Consider the following 19421-nt stretch of genomic DNA (forward strand, 5'->3'; position numbering starts at 1 on the left):
TCAAGGGGAGCGGGGGGAGGAACCCTAAAAAGTGCCAACTTTCCCATTTTCTTGGCTGTCATTGGAGGTCTTGGGAAATGACCATTGATCTAACAACTTGGCTCAATCGTGTAGTCTATATACCATTTGAAGTGTTGTTGCCCCATACGATCTGCTGGGGAGGGGATTCCCAGCTGGGGAGGGGGTTTGTCTTGACTTGAAGCAATTTATCTGTTCAATTTATTGAACAGATGTTGTTTTGTAACCAGGCCAAAAAACCCATCTTTGCCAAACGTTGCCCTCTAACATACTGCCTGAAAAACTTTAGGAAGGATGGAGAAATGAATACTCTTCAGGAAAAGGATTATTCAGGAGAAGGTTTCTGGTTCAATTGCTGGGTGAAATGTGTAGGTCCCAAGGTGGGGAGGTAAAAAATCTTCCTCTGAGAGTTTGGGAATGGCTGCCAGAAAACTCCTATCCTAAGATTAGATCGTTTTCCTAGGAGATTCCCAAAAGAGTTGGATTTGAGATGAGTTTTGAATGCACTTTGTATCGTTCGCATTAGGTATCTCACCAGGAGCCAACAATTGTCTCTTGAGTTCTCAAAGCAGACCTGAAAAGGTCATGATCAAGTTTTTTTAGGAATTGAGCAAAGAAGAGTTGAGGAAAGTGGTTAGACTTCAGATGTACTTCACGGAGTAAAAGAAGAACAGAGTTGGATGGGACCTTGGAGGTCTTCTAGTTCAGCCCCCCGCTCAGGCAAGAGACCCTATGCCCTGATGGTGAGCCTACGTCACATGTGCCAGAGGTGGCACAAAGAGCCCTATCTGTGGGCACGTGCACCATTGTCAGCTGCTCTTCTGCTTTCTGGTATGAATGAAAAACGGTCATGTATGTGCATTCCTGTTTGGCCACTTGGTGCCAACAAGGTTCACCACCACTGCCCTATGCCATTCCAGACAAGTGGCTGCCTAGCCCAGAGGTGGGTTCCTACCAGTTCGCACCTATTCGGTAGAACCGGTTCGTCAAATCTACCGAACTGGTTAGAAGAGGTTCCACCAATTCAACAATTTTTGAAACCCACCACTGCTCCAGAGGGAGAAAAATATCCCAACGGGCAACCTGGAAGTCGATTCCTCAATTTCATGTTTGCGTGTTGGGCTGGTTTTTGCCTCTGGAGCCTGGGGAGGGCAAAAAACGGACTTACTGGGCCCACTGGAAGTTGGAAAATGGGCCATTTCCGGCCTCCGGAGAGCCTCCAGGGGGACGGGGGGCATTTTTGCCCTCCCCAGGCTCCAAGAAAGCTATGAGCGTGGTGCAGGGGAGGACATTAAATTACAGTGGGCATGCGCCCGTGTTCAATAGCATGCGCGCATGTGCTTTTGGCACCCAAGGTGAGAAAGATTCACCATCACTGCCCTAGACCATTCCAGGACAAGCGGCTGTCCAGTCTCTTCTTAAAGACCTTCAGTGATGGAGCACCCACATCTTCTGAAGCCAAGCCATTCCACTGGCTGATTGTTGTGTTAGGACATTTCTAAGTTCTAAGGTTGCTTCTCTCCTTGATTAGTTCCCATCCATTGTTTCCCTTAATACAAGGCATTAGACAGCTGACATGCAAGCTAAGACTTGAGGAATACTTTTCCCACAGTATTTCTTTCAACTTCCTGCTCCAAGCCTTTTCCTTGTTGCATTCTTAATATGCACATACCTTAGCTGACCTACTCCACTTTCCGTTTCAGATAATTGAACATGACAGCATGAATGCAGCCAACATAGCTTGTCATAAGTAATGTACATCATGGCTCAAAACACAGCATTTCCCCTAAGCTCGGCCCACATACAGTACTTATTAAGAATGGAAGCAAAGAAGAGAGAAACGAAAAGTTCTAACATCTGCGTGGAATGTAAATGCATGTCGGTGGGTGGATCATGCACTTGGGGAAACGGCAGGGGGGTGGGGTGGGGTGGGTTGAGGAGGAAAACTTGTTTACTTCTTAAGATGGAAACAATCGGTAATGACAAGGGGGGGGGGGGATGAAATATGTCGATGCAACTTCAAGCAAACTCCCAGAATCTTACGCAATGGTTTCATGAAAGAAAGCGCTTGTGTGAACATTTTTGCAATTCTTAAAAGCGGAGCTGAAACATGTTGGCCCAGCAGCAAGAGGGAAGGAAGGAATCCATCCCCTTTGGTCAAGCAATCCCACGCAAGGATTCACTCTTTAAAATACTTAAACGCCGTGTTTTGGTGGGGTCCCCTGTCTGAGAAACGGAAACCCAAGTTCTTGGCATCTTTTCGGAGCATGGAAACAGACTGCGGACATGGTCCTTTGTGACATTCGAGCAAAGGAATTTGGACCACTGGGATAAAAAGCATGATCCCTTCCCCTCTATTGTAGGCTTTCCAAGGGCAGCTGCAAATACTGTGTTGACGTTCAGATGAGCACTAAAAGGTGCACACGTGGACACACACACTAAGACAGCCGCAAAACGTGAACACAGGATTCAAATAATTGCACTTCTTTATTAGACTGGCAACCATACGGGTTTGCAATGAGAGCATAAAACAAGAGTAACCTCAACCCTCCTAGCTGGCAATGAGTAAAAATCCTTGCGGTTAGTTTCCTCCACTCAAAGATTGCAGAGCAACCTAGGGATGTGATGGCAAACCCTATGCCACCTGTGTCCTTCACGTGTGCAGCAGGAGCTCAAAGATGGGTTCCTACCAGTTCGCACCTATTCGGTAGAACCAGTTCGTCAAATCTACCAAACCAGTTAGAAGAGGTTCCACTAGTGGACCCGGAAAGCAGGCCAAACCTACAGAAGAGGTTCCAAAAATTTTTGAAATCCACCACTGGTCCTTGGATATGATTATTCTACACTATCAAGCTCCTATTTATAAAACTCAGTGCCTCTGTGAAAGGTAAGGATGACTACTGCGTTTGTGGTGCAATCAGAACATTGCGTGTGTTGAAGTTGTTTTAACGCAAACCAAAGATGCCTTTTAAAAAACAAGTTTACATCATATTCTTATGCAGGCCAGTGCTGTGTGTGAGGTAATTTAAGGTGGTTCTGACAAGTGTCGTCGGCATCTTCATATCCGGTCACATGGGTGGCAAGCCACTCCCATCCGGTCACATGGGTGCAAGCCACTCCCACAAAGGAGGCCACACCCACAGAGTAGGTTCGAACAATTTTTGAAACCCACCACTGGGCCAGCTGAATATCAGGTGTGCATGTGTGCCAGAACCCGGAAGTTCGGCTTTTCCGGAGCGCAGCCCCGATGAGCATTCTGTGTGCATGTGTGGCGTTTCCACATGACCTTTTCAGCACTTGGTGCCAAAAAGATTCGCCATCACTGGCCTAGGGTGACTGATGGCAAGGCTCCTTAGATGTCTCAAAGCAAGCTACAATTTGGAATTCACAGAAAGACAGACTGTACTGCCGAAATAAAGACTCTTCTCGAGAGAAGAAAAAAAAAACTGATGTGTTGAACAACTGATTAATTAAAGAGGTGGCTGTTGCCAAGCCTGACATGCCCTCAAAGTAAGGGGCAATTTGTAACAACAAAAATAAAAATAAATTGCAGAAATAAAAATCTTGATTGATGGAAAATAGGCAATATGCTGAATAACTGATTCATTGAGAAGGCAGATGGTGGCAGACTTCGTAGATGCCCCAAAGGAAAGAATACCATGTTTTCTGGTGTATAAGACGCACCAAGATTTTGAAGAGGCAAATTTTTAAAAGAGGTTTTGCACTCTGCAGACTTCCCAAAAAACAGGCCGTTTTTTCGCAAAAATGGGCCCGTTTTTTGCCCCCCAAAAAGGGCATGCACAGCCTTTGGAAGGCTTCCAGAGTGCTCCTGGGGGCTGGGGGGGTACAAATGAGCAAAAATGGTGTGTTTTTTTACTCATTTCTGTCCTCCCCAGCCCCCAGGAGCACTCTGGAAGCCTCCCAAAGGCTATGCAGGGCCATTTTTGCAAAGGGGGTGGGGTTTCGGGAGGCCAAAAATGCTGTATTCAGTGTATAAGATGCACCCAGATTTTCACCCCATTTTTTTAGGGGAAAAGGTATGTCTTATATTCCGGAAAATACAGTAATTTGCAATAACAGAGATAAGGATGTATTGCAGAAATAAAGACCTTGACACAGAAGGAAAACAGACCATATTTCAATAAGGCAAAATCTGTGTCTTTCACAATCCAGCTCATCTTAAATTAATCCTACTATGGCAGGCGTTATTACATCAATGCAGATGAGAGCTTAGAACTATACGACGCGTGATGGTTTTTAAGAACCATCACACCCTCCTAGGTAAAAACTTACCTGTGCAACCCGTTGTCCCTTTCTTTCCAGAGTAACCTATTTCACAGTGGCAGATGAAAGAGCCTTTTGTATTCTCACAGCTTCCGCTCAGGCAGATGTTTGGATTCAGATCACATTCGTTAATATCTGGAGAGGACAAAGAATGTTCATAGGTTATAAAATGTGATTTAATGCTTGACTCATATGTACTGAAACCAAGACTCATTAACGAAGAAGGAGCATTATAAATTTGGCAAGGAAAAACTACAGCCTATTTGGAAGTAGGTTTGTTTAGTTTTTTGGGGGGGAAGCTGGAGTTTAAACAGGGATGCTGAACTCTATCCCCCCACCCAAGTGTATTAACAAGACAACAATTGCTGCTGTTAGATCATAATTGTTTACGCTCCCCGAAAACATTCTCAAAATGGTGGGCTGGTGCTGTGTTTTTGTCTTGTTCAGTCATAACATCAACAACATTATGATCTAAGGATCCATCTGTGTATGTCAGGGGTCAGCAATCTTAAACACTCAAAGAGCCACAAAGAGTCCTAACTGGAAGCCCCCACCCCACCCCGTTCAATTCTGGAGCCAACTGGAACTCTGGTTCCCCCACCATAGAGTCTCCTCCTAGAATGGCATCTTTTTCCCTCTGCCTGTCCTGACCAAAAGCCCTATCAATTCTGGAGCCAACCGGCGACAGGGAGCCACAGCAGAGGGATAAAAAAAGCCACATGCAGCTCCAGAGCCACAGGTTGCAGCCCCTTGATGTATGTAGACATACACAGTGTTCTTTATGCTATTTTTTATCATCTCCATATACAAACTGCCTAATAATGCACAAATACATTATGTGACTTTTCTATCAAACTCCAAACCTCTTCGTGTATGCAGAAGGACAAGGCCTGCACTAAAAAAATCTAAAAATTGGGAAATCTTGTTCCTTTTACAAGCCATCACCTCTGAAGAGTTACTTTAACGCAAGTATTTCTCAGCTTACCTTGCTTTATCCTATTTTTTTAGGGGGGAAAATGTAGCAGAATTCTCCAGATTTCAGTCTCAATAATACACAGAAAGTCTACAGATGTGTCACAGTGGGATTACCTGAGATGCCTTTAATTATTTTATGTGCCAAGAAATAGATACATGTCTGCATTCAGTTAAAGAGACTTTGAGGTACCACTAAAAATTAATCCACAGGTAAATGGGTCACTATTAAGTGATACGTCAATGTGTAGTAGCAAAACCAATTGATTCAATCTCTATTTCTAAGCTAGTTCTTCGCAGGTGTAGTGGATTACAAATCCCAGAATTCCCAATCAACATGAGACCTGCTTCCTGGACATTTTGTAAGTCAACACTATCTGGATAAAGCCATTCAATTATTTATTAGGTTTCCACCCAACATAACATCATCAGGTGCCAGTTTGTCAGGTACCAACACGGATGTTGCTCAGTTTGGGTGACAAAACATCTGCAAGAAAACAACCAAGCTCAGAGAGCATCAAGGATCCCTCCTTTCAACCCTGAGTTACAAAGGTCCTCCTTTATTGCTCTGACCTCCCTGATCCTTGATGGAAACCATAAACTACGTTCGGCTTTCTTATGAAAGATCTGCTTTTGGCTTCACTTTGGGAACTAATCATTCTGTCTCTGATTCTATCCACAAGACAGGCTCAACCGACAACAAGGTTAGGATAACAGATGTTTTACTTGCCTAAGCATGTCTTCATGTCTTCGGATGTCATGAAGCCATCATAGCAAAGACACCTGTATTCTCCAGGGATGTTAGTGCATTGGCCACCATCACAGATGTTCGGGTTGTTTTCACACTCATCAATGTCTAAAAGAAAAAGGCACAAGTAGATATTCGGAGTTAGTTGTCTGCTTTCTTTCTGTCTCACAACCAAGTGAAAAATTGTACAGGGAGAATCTGGTCTTTGCTCACAGGTATCCACCTAGGAAAAATCCATACAATTTCTTTTGGACTATGACAGGGGTGTCAAACTTGCCGTGTCATGTGACGTATTGGGACTGTCCCCCCCCCTTCGCTAAACCAGGTGGGGGCGGAGCCAGCATATGACACATCCAGCCAGTGGGCCGCGAGTTTGACACCCCTGAACTATAATGTTTTATTAAAATATCTGTCAATTCTGCATATTCTCTGCTTAACTCACCTTGCATTACTTGGTATGTACAGTTCTCTGGACCAGTGCTTATGATTAGTCATTGTGCATTGACATTAGATATAAGAAATTCCATTTTGTGCAAGTATTACTATCTGTGGCAAGATGGGCAGCCAATAAATTAGATGGATGGATGGATGGATGGATGGATGATAGATAGATAGATAGATAGATAGATAGATAGATAGATAGATAGATAGATAGATAGATAGATAGATAGATCTGTTTTATTCTTTTTAACTCAGAGTCTTTTTGAATCTCTGGAATAATTTCTCAGGATTTTCCCTGTTAAGGTCACCGCATACCAGCTGAATATCCAAAACTTTGCTTGGTTACTCAAAAGAAATGTTTGCAAAACAAAGATTTGGTCTGAGATTCTCTTCTCTTTGGGAAAAATAAAGGGTGTAACTCATTAAAAAAATGAGTCTATTGTGGCTTTTAGGAATTAATGCAGCTGCAGAAAACTTAACTCATTTTAACTAACCCAGTCCAAGAGGCTGAGGGTCATTATTCATTCTCTATGCAGCTTGCACCAAACAAACAGAAAGTGTTATAACAGTTGTTTTTGTAAGGAGAGCCAACATGGAAGACATCCTTTGTTGGCTGTTGATCATTTAATAATCGCACGATGTTATCAAACCCCAAAACAATTAGGATCTGGAGCTTTAGCTAAAGAGTCATGCAAAAGGCACACTTGTTTTATTTCTCCGTACTTAGGCAGGGGTGGGATTCAGACGGATTGGACTGGTTCAGGCGAACCGGGTGCTAATTTTCCAACCGGTTCACCGAACCGGTTGTTGCAAGGACTGGCTTGGCCTACTTACCCCACCACTCCCCTCCCAGGAGACTCCACACAGCCTGTTCATCATGCCAGGTAAGTACAGGGTCCGCACAGAGGCTCTGGGAGGGCAGAAAATGGCCCTACCGGAAGTTCCGGAACTCCCGAAACGGGTTTGTTTCCGACCTCCGGAGGGACTCTGGAGCATGGGGGAAGCCGTTTTTGCCCTCCCTGAAACTTGAGGACAGCCTCCGGAGCCTCCGGAGCGTGAGAGCCTCCCCCCGCCATGAGGAGGCTGAGTAGGCTATGCCCCCATGGGCACGCCCAACCAGCAACCAGGCAGAGACCCAGTTGCTAAAAAATTTCAATCCCACCCCTGTACTTCGGATATGCTTGCTTGAAATTTGGCAGGTGTACTTCCACCCCTCCTGTTCTTACATCTCTCCTTCTCTGAATCCAGTGCCTTCTCTTAAATGCTGCTACCTGATGGGGCCTTGGAAGCATGCCTTCCGTGTAGCTGCCCCAATTTTTGGGAACAGTCTTCCATCTAAGCTTCAAGATTCCCTTCTGGAAAATCGTAAAGAACTGGTCTTTCCCTCAAGAGTACAGCTAGGATGGGGTTGAGCCAGGAGGCTAATAGACTGATTGGCCTGAAGCCTGGTGGGAAGGGTTGATTTGTTTTTATTCTTCGTTGTAAATTATTCTTGTTATAAATCAAATAAATAAAGAGGTCAACCGCAACGCTCTTTTCATCTCACCCTAATCCCATTTTGGTGGCCAGAATGTGCAACAAATCCATTGGAAAACCAAGCTTCCTTCCATCCCTAGGATTCTACATTCTATATTCATAAAACGTAGAATCCTTAGGAATGGAAGGGACCTTGGAGGTCTTCTAGTCCAACCCCCTGCCTTAATACCAATACCATTCCGGCAGAAATGGCTGTCCACCTATTCTTGAAAACTTCCACTGATGGAGCACTCACAATTGCAGGAGGCAAACTGTTCAACTGCTTAATTGCTCTCACCCTCAGGAAATTTCTCCTTACTTCTAGGTTGGCTATCTCTTTAACAAATTATTAATAGGAAACAATTCTGGGGAATAGAATCTTGGAACTGAAAATAAACTGGCATGCTTGATTGCCAGTTTCTAATCAATTCTAATAAGAATTGGATTGGATTGGATTGGATTTATTAAATTTATAGGCCGCCCAATCCCGAAGGACTCCGGGTGGCTTACAGAAAATAAAATTTTAAAAGAAGGGTTAAAAACAAACAAAGGAAAGCAGATTAAAAGAAGCACATCATGCACCCTGTCTAATCGGGGCTGGACCTCGGTTGAGAGGTCAACAGCCCGGGGCCTGCCGGAATAGCCAGGTTTTGATAGCCTTTCAGAAGGCCATGAGAGTGGGTAGGGTCTGGATCTCTGGGGGTAGTTCATTCCATAGGGTCGGAGCGGCTACAGAGAAGGCCCTCCCCCGGGGTGCCGCCAGCCAACATTGTCTGGCTGATGGCACCTGGAGAAGGCCCACACTGTGCGATCTTATCGGTCGTTGGGAGGTGTGCGGCAGAAGACGGTCTCGCAGATATCCGGGTCCTAGGCCATGTAGGGCTTTAAAGGTAATGACCAGCACCTTGAATCGTGCTCAGAGACCGATAGGGAGCCAGTGCAGCTCGCGGAGGATAGGTGTAGTGTGGGTGTACCTTGGTACACCCAGTATCGCTCGCGCGGCTGCATTCTGGACTAATTGTAGTCTTTGAACACTTTTCAGGGGCAGCCCCATGTAGAAAAATTGCTTTTCCACTTTTTTTTTCAGAAGCTCAAAACATTTCCTCCTATTGTTTTGATTTTCTGTAATTGACACGAGTGGAGCCCTGATCTCCCCACCTCTAGGCCAATATCTAAACCACCACTTCCCCCTGGATATCCAATAAATATCCCATTTGTATGCAGTTTTCATATATTAAAACCACAGCCCCTACTCTACACACAATTACTTGAACATGGCAGATTTCAATGGAACTCACATTTGAGTAAACAGGAAAGCAAAGATACATTAAGGCCAGAGAAAAATCAGAGGTGCAGCCAAGACATTAGCAAACATCAGGTAACATATAGCAAATGTTCATAAATTTACTTTACCAGTGCAAGTTCTGTGATCTGGCATTAGTGCAAAACCGGGTCTACAGCTACATTCATAGCTGCCTTCTGAATTTGTACAGTACGTGTCACAGCCGCCATTAATTATTTGGCATTCATCAATATCTGGTGAAAAAAAAGAGAGAGATGTCTTACGCATTGCAATAATGGGCAAGCTTTCTAACAAGGCCCTAGCTATAGAAATTTCAGTGTTACTAATACAGAGCAATCAAGGTAAAATTTGTGGTTAATCTTGAGCCCAGAATTATCACAGTAAAGGCACAGGTTGTCTCAGAATTGTCAAGGAGTAGCTCATGACACAAGGGAAACACCATCTTTTCTCCTACTAGTACAGTGGTGGGTTCCTACCAGTTCGCACCTATTTGGTAGAACCGGTTCGTCAAATCTACCGAACCAGTTAGAAGAGGTTCCACCAGTGGACCCGGAAAGCAGGCCACACCTACAGAAGAGGTTCCAACATTTTTTGAAACCCACCCCTGGTCCTTGGATATGATTATTCTACACTATCATGCTCCTATTTATAAAACTCAGTGCCTCTGTGAAAGGTAAGGATGACTACTGCGTTTGTGGTGCAATCAGAACATTGCGTGTGTTGAAATTGTTTTAACGCAAACCAAAGATGCCTTTTAAAAAACAAGTTTACATCATATTCTTATGCATGCCAGTGCTGTGTGTGAGGTAATTTAAGGTGGTTCTGACAAGTGTCGTCGGCATCTTCATATCCAGTCACATGGGCGGCAAGCCACTCCCATCCGGTCACATGGGTGGCAAGCCACTCCCACAAAGGAGGCCACACCCACAGAGTAGGTTCGAACAATTTTTGAAACCCACCACTGTACTAGTACCATAATAGTTGAACAATTACAAGTCTATTCTTTCAGTCGTCTACTTGACGTAAATGTATGCCAACAGTGAAAAAAGATGAGCAATGTTTGTGTTCACCGAATAGCTCATTCAGAAGAAGAAAACTCACCAATGCAGAAGAGTCGGTCAGGTGTAGACTGGTATCCAGGGTTACAAGCACATTGATATTTTCCTATCAGGTTGACACAACGTCCGTTTCTGCACAGATTCATACTCAGGTCACATTCATTGATATCTGTTTGAAAAACCAAGAGGGAGGGGAATTTGAAACATGAAATCCACTCAATCCTGCTTCGACAGGAGGGTATGATGTTAGGAACGTTTACATGAGTCCTTGGGATAATCCCAAAAAAATGAAGGGACAATCCAGCAAAAGTTATAACAAGAAAACATGAAATTAAAGGCAAAAAAAGGATTTTAACACTGTGCCCCACATAACGAAAGAGCCAATCACTCATTTCTGGCGTCAGAGGACAATAAATGTTCTCAAACTTTAAAGAGTTTGCCAAGAGGTTTAAGCCAAATTCCAGCCCAATGATCCGACTCAAAAAAAGTTACCAAGAAAAAGGCAGAAACAACAAAATTCTATTGATCCTCAGCTAAGCTTTATATTTTCAGTTAAATTTCAAGGATCAATAGGCAGAAATGAAACATACCGGGAGTCAAAGTTACATTGGCACTGAAAAAAAGGGATTTATGCACAGTCCTCATAATTATGACAGTTGTAGAATCCCCACAATCAAAATTCAGGTGCTTGGCAACCAGTATGTATTTATGACAATTGTAGCATCCTGGGACTGTGTGATCACCATTAGCGACTTCCCCAGCTGGCTTTCATTAAGCAAAGTCCATGGGGGAAGCCATCGTCACTGTGTGATTCACTTAACAACCGCAGTGATTCTCTTAACAACCCTGTTGCCATGGTTAAGTGAAGATCACAATTGTTGAACAAGTCCCAGGTGGTTTGCCATCAGGCCACCAGGCAGGTAAGTGGCTGGAAAGGTGCCCGTGTGGGAGAATCAAGACAGGCTGCTGCCGGGCTGGAGAACATATAGTACAAGCGACTTATTGGAGCAACTTCTGAATTTCCTGCCGTCTTCCCCATTGCCTCTGCAGGAAATTGCAAATGGCAATTACATGCAACTGCCATAAGTGTGTAGGAAGCCCTCCCTTCTCAGATTAAACTATTCTTCCTTCTTAATATTAAAAAGAGACAGGATAGAATATTTCCCCTAAAGGGGAAGAGGAGAAAAAAATATTAACAAAAGCAGAAAGCAGCCCCCCCAGTCTTCCCGCCCTAGGAAAACAGCCTCAAGCAAAAGATTGAAGAGCAAAAGATTCTTTAGGAATGCAGATTTTGTATCCATAGAACATAGAATAGTAGAGTTGAAAAGGATCTTGAAGGTCATCTAGTCCAACACCCACACCCCCTCTCAAGCAGGAGATCCTCTATACCATTTCAGACAAGTGACTGTCCAGTCTTTTTTTTTTTTTTTTTTGAAAGCCTCCAGTCCACTCAGAAAGACTGGGCCAAACTATTCCATAAGCAAAGAGATTCCAAATAAGCAACACAATTAGGCAATCCGAAGCTGACAAGATTAGCTGCGACAAACCCCTAGGATTTGCATTTCACTTCTTGTCTGTAGAGCCAGCCATGACCCCTACATGATCCCCGTAGGAATCTGGCAATAAATAAAATATTAAAGGGCACGTTTTTATACAGGGACAGGCATCTCAATCACAAAGCTCCAAAGAATGTATAAAAAGTCTACCTATCTCAACCACCCCAGAAAGTTTGAACAGTCACCGAACAAGAGGTCATTAAACCAGGACTGCCTATAAGACAGGTTACAGGTTATTTCCCCTGGCATCGATCTCATCTGGCTAGGAAACCAAGGACACAGACTTCCTTTATAGGCTTCTTATATCTACTACTTATATCTAAGTTGTGCGTACGCCTGAAACGCTTAAAAAGATGCTCCCCAAAGCGGTTGCCACTATGAAACAAAACAAGACTGCCTGACCTGTGCAATATTTTAAAAAAATCTGTAGCGGTCCAGGATTACTCTAAACTTAGTTCCTGGCACCAGACGAGGTAACAGATCCGAATTTTGGGAGCCTGCCCTAGGTTTTTTTTCCTTTCCTTTTCTTTTCCCGAGGATGATGAGTCATTCTTTCCATGCCTTATTTCAGGATGTTTAAAAAGAAAACCTCTTGAGAAAGTGCCAGGACAGGGTCGGAGCAGCCGATGCCAAGAAAATGGAGACGACGTTCAGTTGTAACTGTAAAAAGCAGCCAGGATGAAGAAGAAATATTTTTTCACACACACACCCACCACCACCACCGTCGCCGTACCTATGCAGGCAGAGATGTTGGAAGCCAACTGATGGCCGGGAGGACATTCACACTTGTAACTTCCTTCGGTATTGTGGCAAATGCCCCCTCTGCACAACAAGGGGTTTCGTTCGCATTCATCAATATCTGCAAAAGAAGGGACACCCCCCCCAAAAAAAATGCTTGTGAAAATGTGCAAGAGAGGAGACGAGGGGTGGGAAACGTGTTGGGATCTAAAGTTTCAGCCGTGAGTCTGTGTGTGTGTGTGTGTGTGTGTTTACTTGCTCTTCTGAGCTCTGTGCCTCCTCCCCAGTTTTTTTTTCTCTTCTGCCAGCTCCTCTAACCAACTTCCAAGGGCGGTTTCCTTCCTTTTCCCTGCCCCAAGGGAACGCCTCCCTTCTCAAACACTGTTCTTCCCCGAGAGAAGTTCCCATAACTAAGCAGGGGCTCACTTTATCGGTTGTAGGTTTCTGCACTTTCTTCCCTCTTCCAGTCTTCCTTTGTCTGGCTCTTTCCCTTTTCACTGAGATGTAGTGACTGAGTCAGATCAGTTCTTCTGGATTTATCCAGATTTGGAAGTTAATTCTGGACTCAAGCCATAATCAAGACTTGGGTTTCTCTGCTGCTCTGAGAAGTAAACTAGCCATCTATCTGACTTAAGTTTATGTGTTTGGTAGGAATCTGGGCAGGCTACTAACATCATCTGGTTGTTTTAGAGCCAAGGTGGCGCAGTGGTTAAATGCAGCACTGCAGGCTACTGCTAGATCAGCAGTTCAGCGGTTCAAATCTCACCAGCTCAGGGTTGACTCAGCCTTCCATCCTTCCGAGGTGGGTAAAATGAGGACCCAGATTGTTGGGGGCAATATGCTGACTCTCTGTAAACCACTTAGAGAGGGCTGAAAGCCCTATGAAGCGGTATATAAGTCTACTGCTATTGCTATTGCTATTGTTTTCTTTCAGACCTTTCATTATCTGAACTAGATAACATCGTCAATGGAGTGATGATGTTACCTAGTTTGGTCATGAAACGTCTGCAAAAAAACCCCAAACCCCAAGCTCAACTGGGCATCAAGGATCCCTCATTTCAACCCTGAGCTACAAATACTCTCCTTTATTGGAACTAACATCTCCAAAAACAGGGCAAAAGAGAATCATTTCATCCATTACTATTGCAAGTTAAGTGTCTTGAGCCACGGTGGCGCAGTGGTTAGAATGCAGTACTGCAGGCTACTTCTGCTGACTGCCGGCTGACTGCAATTTGGCAGTTCAGATCTCACTAGGCTCAAGGTTGTCTCAGCCTTCCATCCTTCCAAGGTGGGTAAAACGAGGAGCCAGATTGTTGGGGGCAATAGGCTGATTCTGTAAACCACTTAAAGAGGGCTGTAAAGGACTGTTAAGCAGTATATATCTAAATGCTAGTGCTCAAATTGTGGGGAGGGGGAAAACAGACTACTTTAGAGCATCATGATCACAATTTGGAAAGAGTACAGCAGCTTTCCTCAATCTGATACTTTCTGGATGAGTTTGGGGAAGATCTGGAGAGGAACAGATTGGAGAAGCAGCTTTTAAGAAGTCAAATCAACTTTAAAAACGGGAAAGGAAAAACTGCAGATACCAAAGGGAACTCCCCCCCCCGCCCTGCAATTCTTCTTTATGGTTGTTGCAATAAAAATGGAAGTCAAGTGCCCACCACCCTTTATGGTCCCTGAAACTTTAAGGTCCACCTAACAGGATGGACTTCAGCCCCAGAGCAAATGCGTGATAAAACGACATACCCATGCAGTTTTTCATCATCATAAATCCACTTTCGTAGCCCTCGAAGCATTTACAGTGGAAGTCCCCTGGAGTATTGACGCAAATTCCTTGGCCACAGAGATCGGGAGAAATGCGGCATTCATCAATATCTGCAAGAGAAAGAATCGAGCTTATTTCAAAAATAAATATCCAGATGGCAAGCGTTGACTAAAGGGGTAAACACGAATAAACAAAGAACCCAAGTCACACAAATATAAATACTTAGCTATTCCATTTTTATTTCCAGGGAAAGTCTCCATCGCAATACGGGAGAAAGTTTGACTATCCTTAGAAAGACCTGGGTAGATTATGGGCCTGATAAAAAACTGCCTAATCTGGAGCTGTGATGGAAGAGTTGAAGGAGAGGAGGGAAGAAAACATCATAGGCCAAAGGAGTGAAGCTTTATCCTTTGGTTCCCAAAGGAATACAGTCAGCCTGGTGAAATTCTTGTAATATAGCTGATCAACAATGAACTACTTTGGCCTATTCACAGAGCTGTTCTGGTTCCTTGTGCCTGACAGGAAATGAGGCAACGACATCCATTTGTCACCTCACCTCACGAACATTATTTGTTATCCATTCATGACTAACTCCAAAGATGTGTCAAATATACGAAAGTCACGCTCTCTATTCTCATATCATTTTTAAAATCAGGCTTCCCCAAGCTACCTTAATCATTTACCTCACAATTCCCCAAATAAATAAGAGATCCTTAATAGTTCCTGGGTTCCTTTGACTACCATGCTGTTGTACACAGTGTTGACAGGAAAATAGAACCCGCTGTTTATACTTTCGGATAACTGTTGTACGCTTATTTTAGTCCTCGGTCTGCTTTATTTCTCTCATTGTCTTCCTGATTTTTTTAAAAAATATTTTTTGTCTAATTCAGAGATGGAGGTTGGGTGTCAGCTGGGAAATATTCTCAGATAATTCCTCTACTGCATTAAGGAAGTGGTGGGGGGGGGGACTGTAGGAGATGACCAGACTAAGACTGAGGGAGGGGTCAAACACGTCATCAATCTCGAGTCCCTTCATGCTCACAAGAGATGTTCTGTCCACCTTGAATTGCAATTTGCTTTGACTGCTAGTGGTTCAGATTTGTTAAAATGTTCATGACTGGGAGAGACATGGGAACAAGGTCAGCCAATGAATAGGCATAGCAAATAAATCAGCCAATGGGAGCTTAAACAGATCTGAGTCTGGGCAAAGAATTGAAACAGAAACTTAAGCAGTCTGCTGCTGTGAGAAGTAAACTAGCCATCTATCTAAGCTTGTCTGCTGAAATGAAACTAGCTGCTTGTGTTTGCCTGTAACTCCTGGAAGAACCACCTGTTGGTATTGTACATCTATTCATCTAGTCTTATGTATATAAAGAAGTTAATGAATCCAGCTGAACCAGTTATCTGTGTGGGCTTCTGGATTTGAATTTATGCAACAAAGTCTGACAAGATTCTTGTAGAGAAGATTAGCATACAATAAACCTAAATTCATTTGAACCGCCTGGACTCCTGATTTCCTGTGTTTGACAGAAAAGAAACAAAGAGCTAATTCTTCCCATTGATGTTAGGAAGTTTAGCTGATTATTTTCCATTTAAAGGTTGTGGATGCTGTGGGACTTCTCAGTTCCTCACTGGCTAAGAAATATGACCCAGCAGTAGAATAGGAGAATATTTCACCAGAAGTTGCAAGAAGAAACAAAACATCATCTGAAGTCAAGAAATTTACCTGTACAGTTCCTCTCATCAGAATCAAGTGCAAATCCATTGTCGCATTTACACCGGAAGCTACCAATGGTGTTTCTGCATTTTCCATAGGTGCACAATCTTGGAATCATTTTGCATTCGTTGATATCTGAGATCAAGACACAATCACTTGTCAAAATGAAACCCAGTATATGTAACCATCAATACATCACAATAAATAATATCACTACACAATTTTATAATTTGTGAACTATTTGAAGTGTGGCAACTGAGCATTAAGCAGTACTCCTCTGCGTCTGAAGAGGAAATATAATTAATTTGACATTATGTTTACAAAGGATAGTAGATTACTTCTCATTTTTCCCTTGTAGAAATAGATTTGATATTCTTCATTTTGGTCAAAAGAAGAAACATCCCTGGACAAAAATTTGGAAATGGGTATAAGAAATTACAGGAGAACAGATAAAATACAAACCTGAAATCTTTCTACTGGGAATAATCAAAGGGAAATATACAAAGAAAATTAAGTACATATTAACACATCTGCTAACTATAGCTAGAATAGCATTTGCCCAATGCTGGAAACAAAATAGTACCCCCTCGGACGAATTAGTGATTAAAAAAAACTTTGGATTGTGCAGAGATGGACAAATTAAGACTGAAATTAAAAGATAAAGAAGAGTCGGAATATGATGAAATTTAGAACAATTGGTACAAATGGCTGCAAAACAAGAATAAAATTAATTAAGCCAAAAACTATGTGTGTGTGTGTGTGTATTTGTGTGTATAAAGTGTGTAAATATAGAAGCGAAATATTATATACATGTACAGGTAGGATGACATAACAATGTTGACTGTAAGATGTTGTAGAAGGGAAAAAATAATTTTAAAAAATCTGCTAAAAAAGAAGAAGAAGAACCATCCTGAGTAATTTCTTCCCAACTGCACTTAGCTTGCATTAATCAAAACAACAGAATAATGGAAGGGACCTTGGAGGTCTTCTAGTCCAGCTCCCTGTTTAGGCAGGAAACCCTATACCATTTCAGACAAATGGTTGTCCAATCTTTTCTTAAAAACCACCAGTGATGGGGCACTCACAACCTCTGGAAGCAAGCTGTTCCACTGATGAATTGCTCTAACTGTCAGGAAATTTCTCCTTAGTTCTAGTTTGATTTTCTCCTTATTTTCCATCTATTGCTTAGGGTTAGAAACATAAGTTGCTATCCCAAGCATACTTGGTAGTAAGTAAAATAATTAAACGCAATGGACTTTACTTTTGATGTGATATGAATAGGGCTGTTTTTCAATATTATGTCTGTTTTTTACTGGGATATTTTCCTTTCTTTATCTTCCCTATAGTTCATGTTGTGTCCCACCCTGCTTTGATTAGTGAGTCATAAAATGCTTAGTCAAGTGAGATAATTCAATGACAATAACGCCTGTGCTGGGCGCAAACACCGATTCTTAGAAGATTTATTAGCCACCAATTTCCAATGGCTTTAACTGAAATAACATTCCATTTGAATAAGAATGGCTTAGCTAAAACAAATAACCATGATGGACGTTTTACAGGTTGGCAACTGTTACTTTGGGTTTCAAAGAAGATATGACTCATAATTATGTCCTCGCCCTTGTCTGATTCCTCTCCAATTCCCATCATGACCACCCTTGGCAGAAGCAGAGGGGGGAGAAGAACCTTCAAGTGTTTTTTAGTCCTTCTTTGGTCTCCTTGGAGAAGACACATTTAGGTCAGTGCCTAGCATCTCCTCCCAAGCCCAACATCTCAGCAAGAACACAGAACAAGAGAAAGACAGACCTGTCCTGTAAATGTTCTTCTCTTGTCAGATTAGTCACAGATGGGGAAGGGTGTAAATATACCATTCTGGAATATAACATTTCTGGGGAATACCAAAAAGATTGCACTCTTGAGATAGTAGCATTTTACTCATCCCTTCTAACAGGTTAGGGAAGTTGAAACTGATTGAGGGAATTAGGGAGCAGAGAACCAAGTTCCAATTTTATTACTCTACTGGTTGTGACTGTTACACCGAGGCAACAATTCTGATATGAGAAACCTGTGATGTGTGGACTTCGTTGTAGCAGCAGATTCGGACAGTGAGGAGGTTGGGGAGGAGCATGGGCCAGTCCTGGAGGCTGGGGAAGGCTTGGAGAAGGGCTCTGTGGAGGCAGAGAGGGGGCTGAGGCCTGGCAATGATCAGATGCCTACAGAGCTAGACAGCAGTGAGGCAGAGGAACAGCTGGAGCCTGTTCCAGGGTGCACATGCACAGAGCTGCCCATAGAAAAGATCAACTCAGAAACCAGGGTAGACTTGGGAGTAAAGCCACAGGTGGAAGGTGATTGGCCCCTCCCATAGGACATAAGAGAGGAGCGAAAGGGGAGTGGGCTTTTGCAAGAAACTATTCGTTCGTTCAGTCGTTAGATTTGTTTCAGGAGTGTGAAGATCTGTCCGTGAATCTCAGAGACTCTGTGCCCAGAGTCTTTCCTTGCACATCATTGCATTTGGAAAATATTTACATGGCAGCTTTCCAAGATAGATAAGGTCTGTAGTCCTAATTACTCCTTTGAAAGACTATTTGCCAGGCCTTGCTGAATATGAATGAAAGGAATTCACATTCGCTTAATAAAAGGGGTTTTGTTGAGACCAGGACTCTTGCCTCGTGCTTTTGGGGGAAGCCTAGGTCAGAACAAAAGGAAGGAGGGAGAAACGAAAGAAATATATTCCTCAGAAGCCTTCTTTGCGGAAGCAGCCATTTTGTCTCACCTTTATAGAAAGGCTTCCCATTGACAACTTCTCCTCTGGTGGAAAATCCTGGTCCTCTAGGGCAAAGAGCTTCGTATTCAGGGGTGGACCTTATGGGACATTCGTCACAGTCGGGTCCCCAGGAGGCCCCAACAGAACAGCAGCAAGCATCCAGGCGGTGTCGGCCTCCAATGGGTGAGGTGCAATCCTCATCATCATGTCTCAAGTAGCAGGACTCCAAGCGAATATCTGTTGGGAGGGGGACATTTAGCAATCCATCAATGAAAACGGGTAGGACAAAGGAACAAGGGCACACCCCCACCACCCGGGAAATCTTGAAACCCTCCACCTTTTGCAATTTTATAATGTAGTTTTTACATTTTTTTTTCAAGTTATCATCTCAAATGACACAGTTTTGTTGTCTTGATTAAATTGCACACCTGCCCAAAGCCCCTCCGTGAGAGAGATGGGCAGTTAAAAAGTTAGGTATACAAATATAAAATCAACAAAAAAATCAATGTAAAGGTAAACACAGTATAAATGTGAGGGGGGAG

At 43.2% G+C, this 19421-nt stretch overlaps 1 protein-coding gene across 1 annotated transcript in view; it reads right to left on the minus strand.

Annotated features, from left to right (window-relative positions):
* FBN1 (fibrillin 1) overlaps positions 1 to 19421 on the minus strand; it is a 229298-nt gene that overhangs the window by 108230 nt on the left and 101647 nt on the right. The window contains exons 23-30 of the mRNA XM_032232926.1: positions 18889 to 19116; positions 16128 to 16253; positions 14383 to 14511; positions 12629 to 12754; positions 10383 to 10508; positions 9392 to 9514; positions 6005 to 6130; positions 4312 to 4437 (exon numbers count right to left, since the gene is read on the minus strand). Coding sequence (XP_032088817.1) covers positions 4312 to 4437; positions 6005 to 6130; positions 9392 to 9514; positions 10383 to 10508; positions 12629 to 12754; positions 14383 to 14511; positions 16128 to 16253; positions 18889 to 19116 — 1110 coding nt within the window. The remainder of the gene's footprint in view (positions 1 to 4311; positions 4438 to 6004; positions 6131 to 9391; positions 9515 to 10382; positions 10509 to 12628; positions 12755 to 14382; positions 14512 to 16127; positions 16254 to 18888; positions 19117 to 19421) is intronic.

The sequence above is a fragment of the Thamnophis elegans genome, chromosome 16 (genome assembly GCF_009769535.1).
Source record: "Thamnophis elegans isolate rThaEle1 chromosome 16, rThaEle1.pri, whole genome shotgun sequence".
In the NCBI taxonomy this organism is placed as follows: Eukaryota; Metazoa; Chordata; class Lepidosauria; order Squamata; family Colubridae; genus Thamnophis; species Thamnophis elegans.